The sequence below is a fragment of the Enoplosus armatus genome, chromosome 10 (assembly GCF_043641665.1).
Source record: "Enoplosus armatus isolate fEnoArm2 chromosome 10, fEnoArm2.hap1, whole genome shotgun sequence".
Lineage (NCBI taxonomy): Eukaryota > Metazoa > Chordata > Actinopteri > Centrarchiformes > Enoplosidae > Enoplosus > Enoplosus armatus.
Genome location: NC_092189.1, coordinates 17703109 through 17718797, shown reverse-complemented (window position 1 = coordinate 17718797; position 15689 = coordinate 17703109). Strand labels below are relative to the sequence as shown.

The window sequence follows — 15689 nt, the reverse complement described above, 5'->3', positions numbered from 1 at the left end:
CATGTTGACTGTCTTTCAGATCTGTTACTTCAAAGACAATATGCCTTTTTGCCCTGTCACAGAAGGAAAAGCACAGGTGTAATTAATGAAATGAATTAATGATGCTACTTTGCTTTCATGGTCCTGGTACTGTGCATGCTGTGCTCACTGTCATGGCTTACTGGGACACTTGAATAGAACAGAGCCATCATTCATTTTATTAGAAACACCTGTGCTTTTTCTACTATGACAAGTGGACATTTCTGCCCATTAAACTCAGGTATAGTCAAGCTCCAGCGCTCTTGTTTATTTATTTACTTTTAACCAATGGGGTCTTGAGTTTTTCTCAAAGCATTACAAGACCTGTTGACCTACGATGAGAAAGGTTTTATGATGATCATGATCATTATATGTAATGCGATTCTGTTGAACAAAAGGGAATAGGCCATGTAGATTGTGATCATGTTTACTGTGTTTTAATAGAAAAAAAGGAGTTACACAATTGTTATTATAAAAGCATGGAACACGACAATGACCAATGAGAATGTAGGAAAACCCCCCAAAAAAACAAAAAAACTGTTTTTACTGGAACATGAGTAAATCTCACATAAATGAGGAGTGAATGAAAGGCAAAGCAAAACATTCAGAAAGAACTCACACCCTTTAACACCTTTAAAATAATTATATATAACAAAGACTGCACGGCAGCTTGAGACGCTGCAGTGTTAGGAGAGTAAAGCACAACATAACCGCTGATGCAGAAGACGCTGAGGAATGTTAACCATTCCCTACCGAGTATGAACACCAGTCATCACGTTTTATATTTATAGGTATATACACACAATAAAATCTGTGGGTGACCAAGACATATATACACATACAATAAAAACTGTGGGCAACCAAAACCTATACATGTAATCATAGGTCTAGCACCGCAAACATGATGAATACATTATAAACAAGAACACACAGGTGTTGTAATGCTGCCGGAAGAAGAGAAACAGATCTGAAAAGTATCTGGATAGAAGCTTGCTCATGTCCTTTTGATGGTTTTTGAAAAATATACAAGTTTTAACAGGTTTTCAAGATCCCCACAATCACCACAGTCGATGAGTATATACATGGTGCAAAGATAAAATTTTAAAAATACAAGAACGTGGCTTTCTTACAGTAATAAACCAGTTTGAGCTGCTTTGTTCCACTCCATTTTGCACCACTGTTTAAGGAGCTCCAGCTTCTTCTGCAAAGAGGCTATACCTGGAAGCAGTGACACTAAATAAAGCAGACTGTATGGCACAAGGAGTAATAATGATCAAAGATGATTTGTCGGCATTAACACTTTTTTCTGGGACTGTAACCTCAAATAAGTTAATCACAAAATATCTGTGATTAATCACACATTGAAGTTTCATGAAAACAGACACCTTATGAGGTAAAAATCATAAAGTAATCCTCAAATCCAGGTTAACATGAGACAGAACAATCAAATAAAAATGAGTTTTTAGACAGAAAGCAGCCATTAATAATAACCTTTCTTATCCATCTTTATTGGGGACTGTTAAGAATAGTGATATTTGTAGTTTTTAGCTCTAGCCTCAAAGAAACCAAAACTAACGGTGCATTCAGGCACTCCTCATCAACTGGTACAGTTAAAAAATTTAAAATTATCACCAAGAATGGCCAGCGAAGTGCTAAATACTGGTGGAAAACTGAGCACATTCCATAATACCCAAGTTTAAAGTTTATTTCACTTCACACAACTCATGACGGACAACTGGCAAACATAACTCCCATTTCTCTGCAACAGCCAGTGATTTGCATAATTTCCAAACTGATAACAAAAACAAACAGTGGAGTGTATGCCCATCTTTCATTATTTACACCTGGCAGTGTCTTTTTCATTGGTCCAGTTTATTTGACAACTTAACAAGTGACTGACATCTCCAAAATGTAAGAGTTTGCAACGAGTGCCTGAATGCACCACTAAACTACTGACCGACGCACAGAGGATGAAAGGGGTGCTACACATCTGACGCTGGCTGTGATCTCTAAGAAAGCCGCATTTCTCCGGGAGCTTTTGAAGTGCTGAAATGTTGACTTCCTGAATGCAGCATCAGTGTCTAGACAACTAGCCAGCGTCACGACAGAAGAAGAAAGGGGGGGTCCCTGTCAAAGAAGCAAAACATTTTATAGGTTTGTAAATGCTTTATGTCCATATATGCTGAAAATTGACACATTTGGAATTTGTTTTCCTTGCCTTTCACTGTTCTGTTAATCTGAGTATTAACAGAAAAATTAATGAATACGATTAATACTTGAATAAGACTTTTTGAATTAAATATTTTTGTGCTAAATATTGCATGTGAGGTTTGACTCACAAGAAATTACATCTTACATAGATGCCACCACAAACCAAATATTTGATCATTACTTCAAACCAACACCACTGATGTTTCCTTCATTAAAACTGATAGCCATGTGTGTTCTGTATCCTCGTGGCATTGTTTACATTCTGAGCGGGTTAGCGCACAAAGACTTCACCTAATTGAATTGTATTTAATTGGATCTTAGAGGAGCCAGATGAGCAGCAAAACATTACTGATGGAAACAAAATATAAATACAGTATGTTATCCTTTTAAGGTAAACAGCATGCATTTATGCCTCAACTCTGGCAGATCTACTGGTTTCTCAAACTTCTGAAACAGTACTTAACATCTGTGTATTACTGACTGCAGCAGTTGGTCCATGTTCCATGACTCAAAGCAGCAAAACTGCATTGCACTTAAATATTCCATGCCTATATAAACAACATCCGTATAATGTAATGCTCTTAATCTTATGATTTCATAAAGAAAATAATTGCCCTAATATTTTCTTTTTCTTTAGGTCAACATCTTCTCATTGTAATACTAGTTATTTTCTCATGAATGTACATTTCTGTCCATTGACACGCTGTCTGGTAAATTCACGGAGAGACTCCAACAGTGCACCCCATCACCTCATACTTCTGCCCCATCACTTTGCTCAGCCTCATTTTTAAGATTTGGCACTTTGGAAGCACCTCAGAGGCTCCTGTGTCAGCTAAAGTGTTCGCTCTCGCTCCCTGTATGGAGGCCCGGGGCTTTGGATGATTGAGCACCACCACGGGCTGGTACGGGCCCGGCCGTTTCACCAGTTGGTCCACCTTCAGCGGCATTGGGTAAATAACTGTACAGTCAGTTAGACTGCCCACAGGTACCTGAGTCTTGTATTTGGATATTCTAAGTTTCAGTCCCTTCTTGTTTTTTTTCCACACGCCTACTTGTACCCTCTTCAGAGAGACAGTCAGGAACTTTGAGGAGATGTCATGCTCACTTTTCACCGTCTGCTGTAGAAAGTCTGCAGTCCCAGATGCATCTACAATTTTAGGAACAGATTCAACTGAACCAGGAGTGTGACTGCATTTATCATTGTCTGTCGGCGTAGTGCTTTTCTTTTCCTCCTTGATGTGGGTGTTGCTGTGGGTCAGTGCAGGGTGCTGAATACCCTTATCGTGCTCCTCTACTTTTACAGACTCACTGGTCTGCTTTGTCAACAGAAGGTTGCGGGTGAAGGATCCATCTTTTGTGGCCATCTCAGCCTCCTCCTTCACCTGCTCTGTGCCGTTTGTTGTGTTACCAGAACTTTTATCCATCACTATACCACGCAGAGCCATCACCAGTGGTTGAATGGAGCCTTGCACCTCCTCCGGTTGTTGACTTAATGAAAACACAGAAGAGATGACTGGAAAACCCTCCGGTTCTGGCCTGTCTCCCTCCCCGGCTCTCTCGTTGCACCTGACTTCCTGGTTCCAAGGCGAGATCTTTGAATTTGTGCGATTGGAGAGCACAGGTGTTTTGACTGATGAGGGCTCAGTTAGAGTCCTGGGTACTGAAAAGGATAGATCTGCAACATTATCCTTACAAAGTGACATCGCTGGAGGTCTCACTTGGACAGCTGCCGCTAAGGGCACACTTAAGGAAAGAGAGGCTGATTTCAGACTTTGCTGGTTCAAGCCCACTGCATCTCTCTTTATTTTTGAAGTGTTGTTCTTGGGGCAGATCTCCCCGGGCTCCATCTTAACAGCCACCGACATATCTCGAGGAATGCTTTGTACGTCGCATGCCCTCCTGGATGGGATGCTCTTGGAATGCTCTGGAATTAAAGGCTTTCTCTCATCCACTGCTCTCTGAGAAACACATGCTGCCATGTTTTGTGGGTGCAGGGTGCTACTCAACCTGTTGGTCACCCTGGTGGAGGAAACAGTGGGCGGAGCTGCATTATGGTTCACAGGTTCTCTCAGCGTAACTTTGACCCCACTATTTCCTTCTCTTACGGGATTCAGGATGCTTTTGGGAACCTTGTTTGGAATGACTGTGTGACACTCCAAGTTGATTACTTCTTGCGATTGTCTTTTCAGTCCACTTTTGTCTTTGCTTACTTGGTTCTGGAGGTTTTTGGAAATATTGACTGGGGCAACAGCAGGACGTTCCACATTCACAGTCCTTGTTTCACACTGTTTCCTGTTAACTGTGCACATCCCCAGACTCATAGACTTCACTGTGTTTGGATAATTGAATGTGGATGATAGTGGCTTTCCCAACGCAGTGTTTTGAGAGACCGTGGTCCTTGTGTCCTTGATCACAGACTCGTTTTCTTGTTGAGATACGAGCCTCAGCTTTAGCTCCTTTGTCCCATTGACAGTTTTCACCTCAACAAGTTCAACCAAACAGCCAGCAGGGATCGTTACTTCCTCTGGAAGAGAGACCGTTAGAGCCCTGTTGTGCTGAATGAGTCCACTCAAAGGGGAATAATGTTCTGCATTACCGTTAGTGACATTTGATACATTGGTGTCCAGTGTTTTGCCCCTCTGTTCATCTTTACCCAGTCTGACTGAAGCTGCACTCGGGGTGGGTACTGTCACCCGAACAGCTGGCCGAAGTAATGACGGATCAGCGGTGGGCACACTTGGTAAGGCACTAGAGACAGGAACATGTGGATTTTTTGTCGTGCCAGACTTAACAGGTCCTTGACTAATGCTTTTACTATGCAAACGCTCAATGTGCTTCACAAGGCACAGCCTCCTCATATATCCCTGTCCACAGTGAGGACATTTGAATGGATACTTTCCAGTGTGTTGCTTCAGGTGAGCGTTTAACTCGTTCTCACTGAACGAGACATTATTGCAATAAAAGCAGTAAAACCTCGTCCCCATATGCTCGATCATGTGCTTCTTGAACAGCGCAGCGTCTGTAGAAGCAAATCCACATTTCTCACAACACATCACGTTTGAAGTGCTCAACACATGACCCAAGGCCAAATTCGGATGTCCGCCGTTCACAGACGATGGCATGCTTTGATAGCTGACAGGCTTCATGCTGAGAGGTGAGGGCCACTGGTCAACTGGCAGCAGGTCCCACAAATACAAAGGCTGCAATTATACAGTGGAGTAAACATCCATCTCCACCTGATGTCCAGGGTTTATTCCTCAGAGACGGGAAGGCTGACGCAGCTGTGATGTGACAAATGAGACAGCTTCCCCCTGTGAAAATCAGATGAGAACAAAGCTTTAACTGTTGGGTCAGTGGATGAACCTCACAGGGTACATTGCTGACATTCAGACAAGGCCCATAAACCCCTCCCCCCTCACGCAAACACCTCATGCAGCATTTTCGGCGCCTGAAGCAGTTTGTTTAACAGTCCACGGACTGCAGACACACCAAGACACACAAAGCGGTGATCTGAACTGATTGTGGTCATCTGTATTTACATTTCCCTACAGCTATCCCGGGATGTCTTCCTTTGAACGCCAGACAAAGGCCCTATCTAACCACATCAGGGGCTTCGCAGAGACGACGGCCCGCAGTTCAACTGTTTATGTTTACAAAAGAGTCAAATCCCACTCACATACCTTATAGGAGTGTTGTGTGGCAGCAATTTGATATGTTTTTGAGTGAATAAATCCTTTCTGTGGACGGGATACTAACGCTAGTCAACGCAGCCAACCGAGCCGCTTTGCTTTAGCTTGGTGTTAGCCATCTGTAGCTAGCTTAGACGGTCCCGGAAAACGGTCGCTCTCGCCTTCACAATAATAATATAGAGTAACAACAATAACACTCTAATACGTTAGTTTTTCGTACTATTTCGATTACACCCCCCTGTACATTGTACTTTATTTTGTTTAGGCATTTTTAATGCTACAAAACAATAGTGTGGCGCACGTTGCTATGAGAGTGGAGTATTATTTTGACAGCTGTAACCGGAAGTTCAACTTTTTATTGTGTTTTTGACAGCTGACAACCTGGGTGTAGCGTAGCCGCTATTCTTGAAAGAAAAACACGCAAACCTCCTATACTTTCCTATAATTATTTGCGCTAAATTCTAAATCTGCTCCAAAAACCACGTAAGGCTTTGATTGGGCATCTACGTTATTCACGCCCTCAAATGTGACAACTTCCACCATCACAATATTACTTTTAAACGCGCTGCGGTTTTATCATTAAATCGCCAAAGGCAGCAATTGTAATTGTTTTAGAGACAGTCAGGAGGTCGTTTCATCGCACCAGCTGGTATAAATATGTCTGTAATACTGTGAGTTCACCCAGTGACACAGGAAGTGGTTAAAAGCTTTTGTATTTCATGAATCCCAACCACAGGCCTTCACCAGCCGAGGGTGACCACAGGGAGATAAACAACTGCACGTTGTGGATGCATCTGATTAAAATGCCCCAAAACAAATAAAAACATGCTGTTTATAAGAATCTGCAGACTGTTACCGACCGTGCCAGCGTCCCTGGCATTACCGAGGTGAGTGACACAGCATCTTTATGACAAATACTGAGCTAGACTGAACACTGTTCGCTTTTTCGTGGTGCTTTCCTGATTGCACTTTAGTATCAGTTTTAATCCAGAGATCTCAGTGCTCAGATGCCTTAAATTCATCTTTTTTATTTAATTCTTGTAGCAGAATTTGCTCTGATTTACGCCTGTTATTGTAACCCTCATGCTGTAGCTCATGTGAGGATCATCATCACTATTGTGAAAACAGTTTCTGGGATTTACACACCATTGTTGCAGTTCGTAATGACACAGCAGTGGCTTTCACTTGACCCTCCCATTCCCCGTTTGTCCGACACAGGCTACGCCTGCGAGCTTCCTGGTTATGGCAATATTAATGCAGCTAACCCGGACGCAAGCTCTCTGCTGTTTTATCCTCAGAAAGCAACTTTTCTCGCCTGTTTTCAGACTCGGAGTTATCCGCCGCAGCATGGCCTCAGACCCGACGGCAACAGAAACCACCCGCTTCGACTTTCTGGTGATCGGCGGCGGGTCTGGGGGTCTGGCCGGCGCTCGGAGGGCGTCGGAGCTCGGAGCAGCCACCGCCGTGATCGAGAGTCACAAACTCGGAGGTACCTGCGTGAGTAAAAATAAAAAAAACACTGTCATCCTTCCTGACTACAGCCACTCTACTGTCGCCTCTGCAGCTTTCACACACACACACACACACACGTCGGTTGCCAGGTTCGCTGCGAAGCCTCCGGACTCCTTTTGTGGAAGTTTTTTTGTGTACAACAAACATTGTTGGAAGTTTAAAGCGTCCCAGCCTTCACATACTGAAGCTAACATCCAATGTATAACACAGTAGAGACAAAGTCTTAATATTTATAGTAAATTAAAGGGATTAACCCTGGTAGAAAAACTATTATCCCTCATTGATTCCTTCATTAAATACAAACAGACATACCAGGAAAAAGCTTGTTTGTGCATAAGGGCGGCAATATGAGGAAGTTGCTTCATATAGCTACAGTTTGTAAGATGGCAAGGCTGTTGTATTGCATTATGTATTGTAAGTGTTCATATTATTGTGACTTTTCAGTTGATCAGAAGAGACATGGCTGCAGATTTATCGCCTTTTGTCTGATTAAGTTTCCAATTTAGGTAATAAATGTGTAAAGAAGCTCATATAACATGACTTTGTAACTTTGTACATACAAACCACACAACAAGGGATTAAATGATTGTTCCAACCAAACACAATTTATGCACCTTTTTTATTTGTAGAACAAGTTATTGAAATGTATCATGCGAGGTCGTACGTCTGCAGTGTTAGTCTAAAGTATTTTCTTTTTAACTTCGATGCTATTTGATCCAGCTGACACTGAACTAATTTGCTCTGTTTGAATGTTTTACAGGTCAATGTTGGCTGCGTCCCTAAGAAGGTAAAATGCACTTTCCATTCTTGTTGTAATAGGCCGAGTTTTAACTCTGAGACATAATAACTTGTTTAGTTGAAACCAGTGCCTTTATCTTTCCTGACAGGTTATGTGGAATGCTGCAGTTCATGCTGAGTATCTCCATGATCACAATGATTACGGCTTTGACGTTGGAAATGTTCGTTTCAGTTGGGAGTAAGTTACAGAATCTATTGGTGTCTTTTCATTTCACTTTTTTGGTGCAACTATAATGAGCTCTGTTGAAACCTGTTAACGGTTGTTCCTGGAACAAAGCCGTATCTATTTCATAGCACAACATCTCAATCTGTCGTGTCTTTTGTTGCTTCACTTTTGGCCACTTCTCTGTCTTCGTGAACAGCATAGTTCAATCATGGTGGTTGTTAAAGATAAGCACTTGGAAGGAGTGGCTGCCTGCAACATCAGCAAACATTAGTCAGGGATAACAAACACTAACATACGACGGGGCAAGGCCGCCATTTAAGGTCAACCTGTGTGGGTTTATGTAAAAGTGTGTCCAACTGTCTGCATGATTCAAGTTCAAGAGGGTTTTATTGTCCTTCCTCAATATACAGGTATACCTTAGAATGAAATGTTGTGCAGTGCAGGACAATATATACAAGTGTGAAGTCAATAGAAATGACTGGACTAAACATGACAAGACATTATATCTAGATTAAAGGGTCCATTTGCAATTAAAGTGATTACAGTGTCAACAGCAGCAGTAATTGTAATTAAAGCAGGAAGGTTTGTTAAAGTGCAATGTGTAGTTGGTTTCTAAGGTGGGCTCTGTGTGTGTGTGTGTGTGTGTGTGTTTCTGACTTAGGCCAACTTCGGGGACACATTTCAGACTACAGAGCAGTTAATTGGGGACCAAAGCATGGTCCCCAATTGGGGGGAAAAAGCTGATTTTTGGGTCAGTGGTTAAGGTTAGGGTTAGGGTTAGGAAATTAATGGTTAGTGGTGGTTATTGTGTGGCAGCAGTGTGTATCCTGTCTGCTAGGCTTGTGTGTACAATGCGGTCATCGGGGTATTTAATTTATTTTTATTCAATACAATAAATAATATAGGAAAATATGGGAGGTGGAAACAATATAATTGAAAACATGTTAAATCAAATGTAATGTAACAACATATCTTGGCATCATATGTTATCCGTGTGGAGCTTCTAGTGTTTCAACATTTTTTGAAACTCTGTGTTGTTGATTCACCTCTGTAGTTGTGTCAGGTTGCATCATATTGTACTGTGTTCCTGTTATTTTGTCCATTCATGTACGTTGCAGCAGGAGGATTGGTAAACCGTTTGAACAGACTGCAGGATGTAGTGTCCATAAAATGTGAATTCCACTGGACGGCCGATTATCATCAGAAATTTTCTTAACACTCAAAACAAAATGAATGTGTTGTGACACGGTATTCTTGTCTCTTGTCGTCTCTCCCAGCTCTAATATGTGAAATGTGTTATTAGTTAAATATTAAAGATAAGAGTATAAGTAGTACTCTGTAGTACTGTAATGTATACTTGTGTTTATGGTGATGCAGGTGTTGTTTACAAATGCAGGAAATGCTTTTGGTCACTGAGCTCCTACTGACTTGTGAGCAGATGGTTGCTAGTTTGAGTCCCTGGATAAGCAGCAGCTTTCCGTTTGTTTTAGACTACAATATGGAGACAGTTAAACACTTTTAATGTCAAACTTTCATCTGACCTCATGTTTGTTTTGCCCTATTTTATTTTGTGTTGTGTCTCTGAACATGTGACTATAGTGTACGATTGTACTTGGAAATAAAAGGAAATAAAAAGAAGTGAATGAGCTGCATGCGCCATTTGAATATAGTTGAGTGGCAGTCCTTCCTTCAGTAAATGTGGTTAAAAAAAACAAACAACCTCTTATCTTTGATCAAATCTTGTGTTTGCAGAACTCTCAAGGCCAAAAGGGATGCTTATGTTAGTCACCTAAATCGCATTTATCGCAACAATCTTGACAAAGTAAGTTCATATTTCTATCATCTTTATTATTTCAGTTTGTCTGTATTTAAGGTTAACATAATGCCTGTAAAATGTTTCTAAGCACTGGATTAAGAATTCTTTGACTTTTTTTGTTTGATTATATTACTTTTGAAATAAAAAAAGAAAGTAAATACAGGCAAAATAATGACATCTGCTCCATTTCAGGCTAAAATCCAAACTATTCAAGGTCATGCCAGGTTTACAGGTGATCCTGATCCGACTGTGGAGGTCAATGGACGGAAGTATACAGCGCCCCACATCCTCATCGCCACTGGAGGGCAGCCATCTGTTTTGAGTGATGCTGAAGTTCCAGGTAAGACATACTATACTTAGGTTTTACTTGGAAAACTTGTGTTGAGCACTGTTTATTTAATCTATCAATAAAACAAGACTACTTTAAAATTACAAAATTGTTCAAAATATTGCGATTATTGATCATTGCAGGGGCAGGTTTGGGCATTACCAGTGATGGCTTTTTTGAACTTGAAACTCTGCCAAAGTAAGCATATCATATAATCTCTTTAATGTTTATATCACGTTTAAAGTTTGTGCCTATTATTAAAAGTTTTGTTCTCCTAACAGGCGCAGTGTGATTGTGGGTGCAGGTTATATTGCAGTGGAGATGGCAGGCATCCTTTCCACCCTGGGATCCAAAACATCCCTCATTATTCGACAGACAGGAGTAAGAAACACACAGAATCACAACATCAGCTAGATGCTAAACGACTGCAGTAATGGAAATGTATCTCCATGTACTCTCGTGTTCTCTCTCTGCAGGTTTTGAGGAACTTTGACAGCTTCATAAGCACAAACTGCACCAAAGAACTGCAAAACTCTGGTGTAGATGTGTGGAAGAATTCTCAGGTGAAGTCTGTGTGTAAAACGGACAAGGGACTGGAGGTGACGCTCGTCACCAAAGACCCGGAGAAGAAGAACGACGAGGAGAAGATCAGAACCATCCAGGAAGTGGACTGCCTTCTCTGGGCCATCGGCAGGCAGCCCAACACGTCTGGACTGAACATCGGCGAGATGGTAACAGTCTGCCGTGCTCATGAAAGGTCTCATTATGATGTTGGTGGTGACAAAATATAACAACATATAACATCAAAGCTCAGTGGGAAGAAATAGGCAGATGTTCCTAGACAGACAGAATAATGGAAAAATGTTTATTGTCCTTATTGAGGAAATTCATTTTGCAGCAGGAAAGCGCGCAAAACACGTGCAACATGTCTCAATAAAATAGTAATAGTGCATTTAAAACAGATGACTACTGCTTATCACTGTCTGTCTGCAAAGGGAATGAATCAGTGTTTGGCTCTGTACAGTATTCCTCACACTCATCCTGGCTGCTTAAATGTCGTCTGGATCTGTTTTCTTTACACACGGCAGCATAAAAACCTGTAGCTTTGTGTAAGAACTACATCTAACAACACGCTATTGGATGAGAAGAACATGTGGGGTCATCTTAAATCAATAATCAGGGATAATCTGGGAACAGGACTAGACAACTGTTACATAACAGTCTTTGTTAGTTTGTTAGTAGTAGTGAAATGCTAATTAATTAAATTAATAACAGATTAAAGGGCAGTTAAGTCAAAGTACTCTTTCTTCTATTTAAACTACTTCCACGTAGTTCAAGGAAGTGGGCCATCAGATTGTCCATCAAAAGGAAATTAAGTTTAATAGACTTTTGTTCTGAATTAATACGACTTAGAGAATGTGAGTGAGACATCGAAGCAGCAGTTTCACACTAACTTGTATTTAGAAAACGTCACACTGAAGGAAAACTGATGTGCTCTGTTTGACATTTCCCATCTTTGTTGTAAAAACATCTTGGTGGTATTGATGCTCTGCTCTGTGTATTCTGGTTTACATTTAAGGCTCCAAGCCTCCGCAGTGGGATGAGTCACTGTTGTTTCTTGTTGTACACAGAAACAAAACTTTTCTGCTCAGTTGCTCCACTCCTTATTTAAAGTTTCTGTTCCAGGTGTCCACTATCAGCAGCTCAGCAGCTTGTAATTAGTAAAAGAGAGATCAGAAATGGCCGAAACATACAGTATCTTTCCTCATGATCGTTGTGCATCCCAGCAGAGCTTTGAAGCTCATCAAAGTAAATCAAATGTTTCTAAGCAAATAAGAGAAACACTCAAGTGCTAAAATGTGATGTTTTTAGCTCATTGATAATAACAATATGACAGATTTACTCTCTGTTTGCAGGGTGTGGATACAGATGAAAGAGGTCATGTCACTGTGGATGAGTTTCAGAACACCAGCCGACCAGGGATCTACGCTGTAGGGGACGTTTGTGGCAAAGCTCTTCTCACACCTGGTAGGAAGTTGCACTAATAACTAAATCGTTTTATGGATGTTGCGTAACAACGATATAGTCATGTTTACATTCGAGTTTGGCCAGTACTGGTGATTGAAGGCTAAAGATTTTTCTAGATTAAAGGCTTCAATAGCATTTTGAATCCATGTTTAATATCTCAATATTTGTGTTTTTTAATGCCAAAAAAGTATTTTAAAATTGGTAGGGTCAAAAAGTGTTTATGGGTGCATTCACAAGAGGCATTTATAAAGAGAGTTCTTGAGTTGAACTTGGTGGGGACTCTTACATTATGTTTTGTCAACTAGAGGAAAGACATCAGTGAAATATATATAAATATATAATATATATAATAATTTTTTATATATATATATATAAAAAGTCACATTTGAACACCAGCAGTTCCAAATAACTCCACTGAAATTGCCAGAAAATGCAGGTCTGTGTCCTCGACCAATCAAATTCTGGTATGATTTTTAGTGAGATTACAGAAAACACATGTTTTACAAACATAGGTTGCTGTTGTGTTCAGTCTTAAATGTGTAACAAGATGATATTTTAATAAGAAACAATATAACACATCCTGACAGCTGAACTCTGTCCATTAAATGAGCTGCGTCCAAGTCCGCCCTGTTCAGAAGCCCAGGATGTAATTCTTGTAAAAAAAAAAAAAAAAAAACCATGTCAGTCAAATTCAGACCATGATTTGACTGCAAATCTCACCATTTGAAACAACACCGAAAATGAAATCTTTACAGTGTTACACAAGGCATTAAGTGACCTGCCTCTTCAGGGACATCTAGAGCAGTTGGAATTGCTAATTCATTGATAAACATTTAGTATAATGACAACCATCTATTATACATAATCTCTGAACAGCCAAGTTAGATATTTTCTGTTTTATAGCTAGGAGATAATCTTTCACATTAGGGCCTCTTCAGACTTTTTCCCATTGGAAAGTAGGTGACGTTGTGCCAGAAATCCCCGCTCTGCTTCTTCATTACGAAACACTGCAACAGTAGTGTTTCTTTGTACTTGTTTTTCTGGTTTTAGAATAACCGTTGCCTTTATAGGCACCTGAATTGTTTTCTTAGGATATTTATTCAGAGTTGTATTCTGATGATGTGTTGTCTGTCGGGGCAGTTGCCATTGCTGCAGGCAGGAAGCTGGCACACAGACTGTTTGAGGGCAAGAAGGACTCCAAGTTGGACTACTCCACTATCCCCACAGTGGTGTTCAGCCACCCACCCATTGGAACGGTGGGTCTCACAGAAGGTGAGTAGTTTCATAATCAAAGTTGAACTTTCCCGTAGTTGAAGTTGCCTGTATGTCCTTGTATATCCAGTGTTGCCATGCTGTTTTTGAAGGATCTAAATTATGACATTTTCCAACATCGTTTGTTGTACCCTGTGATTTATACTTATTTCTACATCCTGTAACTTACTCTGGTTGAAAGTGTCAGCTAATGTGAATACTATATTAATCCCAGCAGGACAAATGCTTAAGCTTTGTGTTTGTCACAGAGGAGGCCGTTAAATCTAGAGGAAAGGAGAACGTGAAGATCTACAAGACTTCTTTCACTCCGATGTATCACGCCATCACAAGCAGGAAGAGTCAGTGCATCATGAAGCTGGTGTGTGTGGGCAAAGAGGAGAAGGTAGGAGTCGTCTGTTCTCCGGGTTATTTATAGCAATTTATAGTTCTTTTATCAAAACGTTGAAGATTATTATTTTGACCTTTCTTTTAAAATGTGTATTAAGCCATTTCAACTACAGTAGCAAGTAGTAGTAATAATTATTATTAATCAAAACGACATTAATTGTCACTGTCATTGATTCTTACGGTACACACCTCTAAACGGTCTGTAAGATTATGAAAAACCTGCTTAAAAACTAAAATTGATCTTTAAAGGATGAATCCTCTTTAAACCATTTAAAGACTATCTACAGGTTGGATGCGGTTAAAATTTGATTCCAGGCACTTGAGTGGATGGCAATAATAAAAGGCCTTTAATAATGATGATGCATTATGAAAATACACCTACTCGTATCGGCACACTCTTATTAAATTGAAATTAGAATTGTTTTCTCCGCCTGTACATGTTATATAAACCACAGCTGACGTCACATGTTCACGCTCGATCTCTGCAGGTTCTTGAAAGTCATCCTGGGAAATGAAGGAAGTCAGCTTAGTGTAGTAGAAGACAGTGTCCTTGTAATTGGGATTTTCAAAGACTGTCTCTTTTCCCCAGGTGGTGGGCCTGCACATGCAGGGCCTGGGCTGTGATGAGATGCTGCAGGGCTTCACTGTGGCCATCAAAATGGGTGCTACCAAAGCAGACTTTGACAAGACTGTTGCCATTCACCCCACCTCATCTGAGGAGTTTGTCACGATGCGTTAATGCCACCGATAACTCCCCCCTGTGCTTCCCTATACAACCAGCATACCAGGACAGAGTCACTCCTCTGTACTACTCTCACATCAGCTTGACGACTTGATTTCTAAAACTACATACTTCCATTTTCTCTCATTTAAGTGACCTTATTTGTGCGCAGTGTTTGATTTTTTTCTCATTTTTACCTAAATGGACCAAGACCGAGTTATGGCCTTCTTAAACTGTACTGTGGGTCTTGATTATTGATTGAATACTCCAGATTCCATTTTAATGATTGTGAAATGGAAGTGATGGATCTGCTGGTATTGTTGTCAAGTGAATGCATGGGAAGTCAAACGACCTCTCTCCTAGTGTATGTGTTTGATTTGTCAGTCATTTGTCAGATTAATATTACAAACACTGCTGCTCCTTAAGGCACCTATTTACTACCAATGCAAGGTCATAGCATATTTACTGTACTGTTCTAAAGATTCAATAAACCTGCAGGTTTTTTTCGTATGCGTTGTAATTCCTTTCATTTCATTCTGTGACTAAGCCTTTTCTTTTTTCCTCTCCAGTGCCCTTCCCTGTCTTTCTTTACAATTGGGTTGGGCAACGAATTAAGTGACTTAGGGAGTACATGCATACAGAGGGAGTTGTATTCCTGCTCATACTTTAGAGATACTCTTCTGTCAGGTCAAGATGTGGGATAACAACGTTGCATTTAACACAACTCAGATTATATTGTTGGT

General features: G+C 40.6%; 2 protein-coding genes across 2 annotated transcripts; one reads left to right on the top strand and one right to left on the bottom strand.

The window, feature by feature from the left end:
• Positions 1–2945: 2945 nt before the first annotated feature.
• On the bottom strand, positions 2946–5375 carry LOC139291833 (zinc finger protein 518B). The gene is made up of 2 exons (XM_070913939.1): positions 4197–5375; positions 2946–4166 (listed from the first exon to the last, which is right to left on the bottom strand). The coding sequence occupies exons 1-2, from the start codon at positions 5373–5375 to the stop codon at positions 2946–2948; spliced, it is 2400 nt and encodes a 799-aa protein (XP_070770040.1).
• A 1691-nt stretch (positions 5376–7066) lies between these two features.
• Positions 7067–15456, top strand: gsr (glutathione reductase). The gene is given in 13 exon segments (XM_070913339.1): positions 7067–7144; positions 7146–7415; positions 8191–8217; positions 8318–8406; positions 10147–10216; positions 10403–10550; positions 10682–10736; positions 10820–10919; positions 11015–11269; positions 12455–12566; positions 13707–13838; positions 14087–14220; positions 14815–15456. Coding segments are annotated over 13 exon segments (1605 nt in total). The 5' UTR covers positions 7067–7081; the 3' UTR covers positions 14965–15456.
• The last annotated feature ends 233 nt before the right edge of the window (positions 15457–15689 follow it).

Coding starts and splice junctions, on each gene's coding strand:
- LOC139291833 (XM_070913939.1), bottom strand. CDS start 5,375: ATGAAGCCTGTCAGCTATCAAAGCATGCCATCGTCTGTGAACGGCGGA. Junction 4,167..4,196: donor CACAAAACATGGCAGCATGT/GTTTCTCAGAGA, acceptor GATGAGAGAAAG/CCTTTAATTCCAGAGCATTC.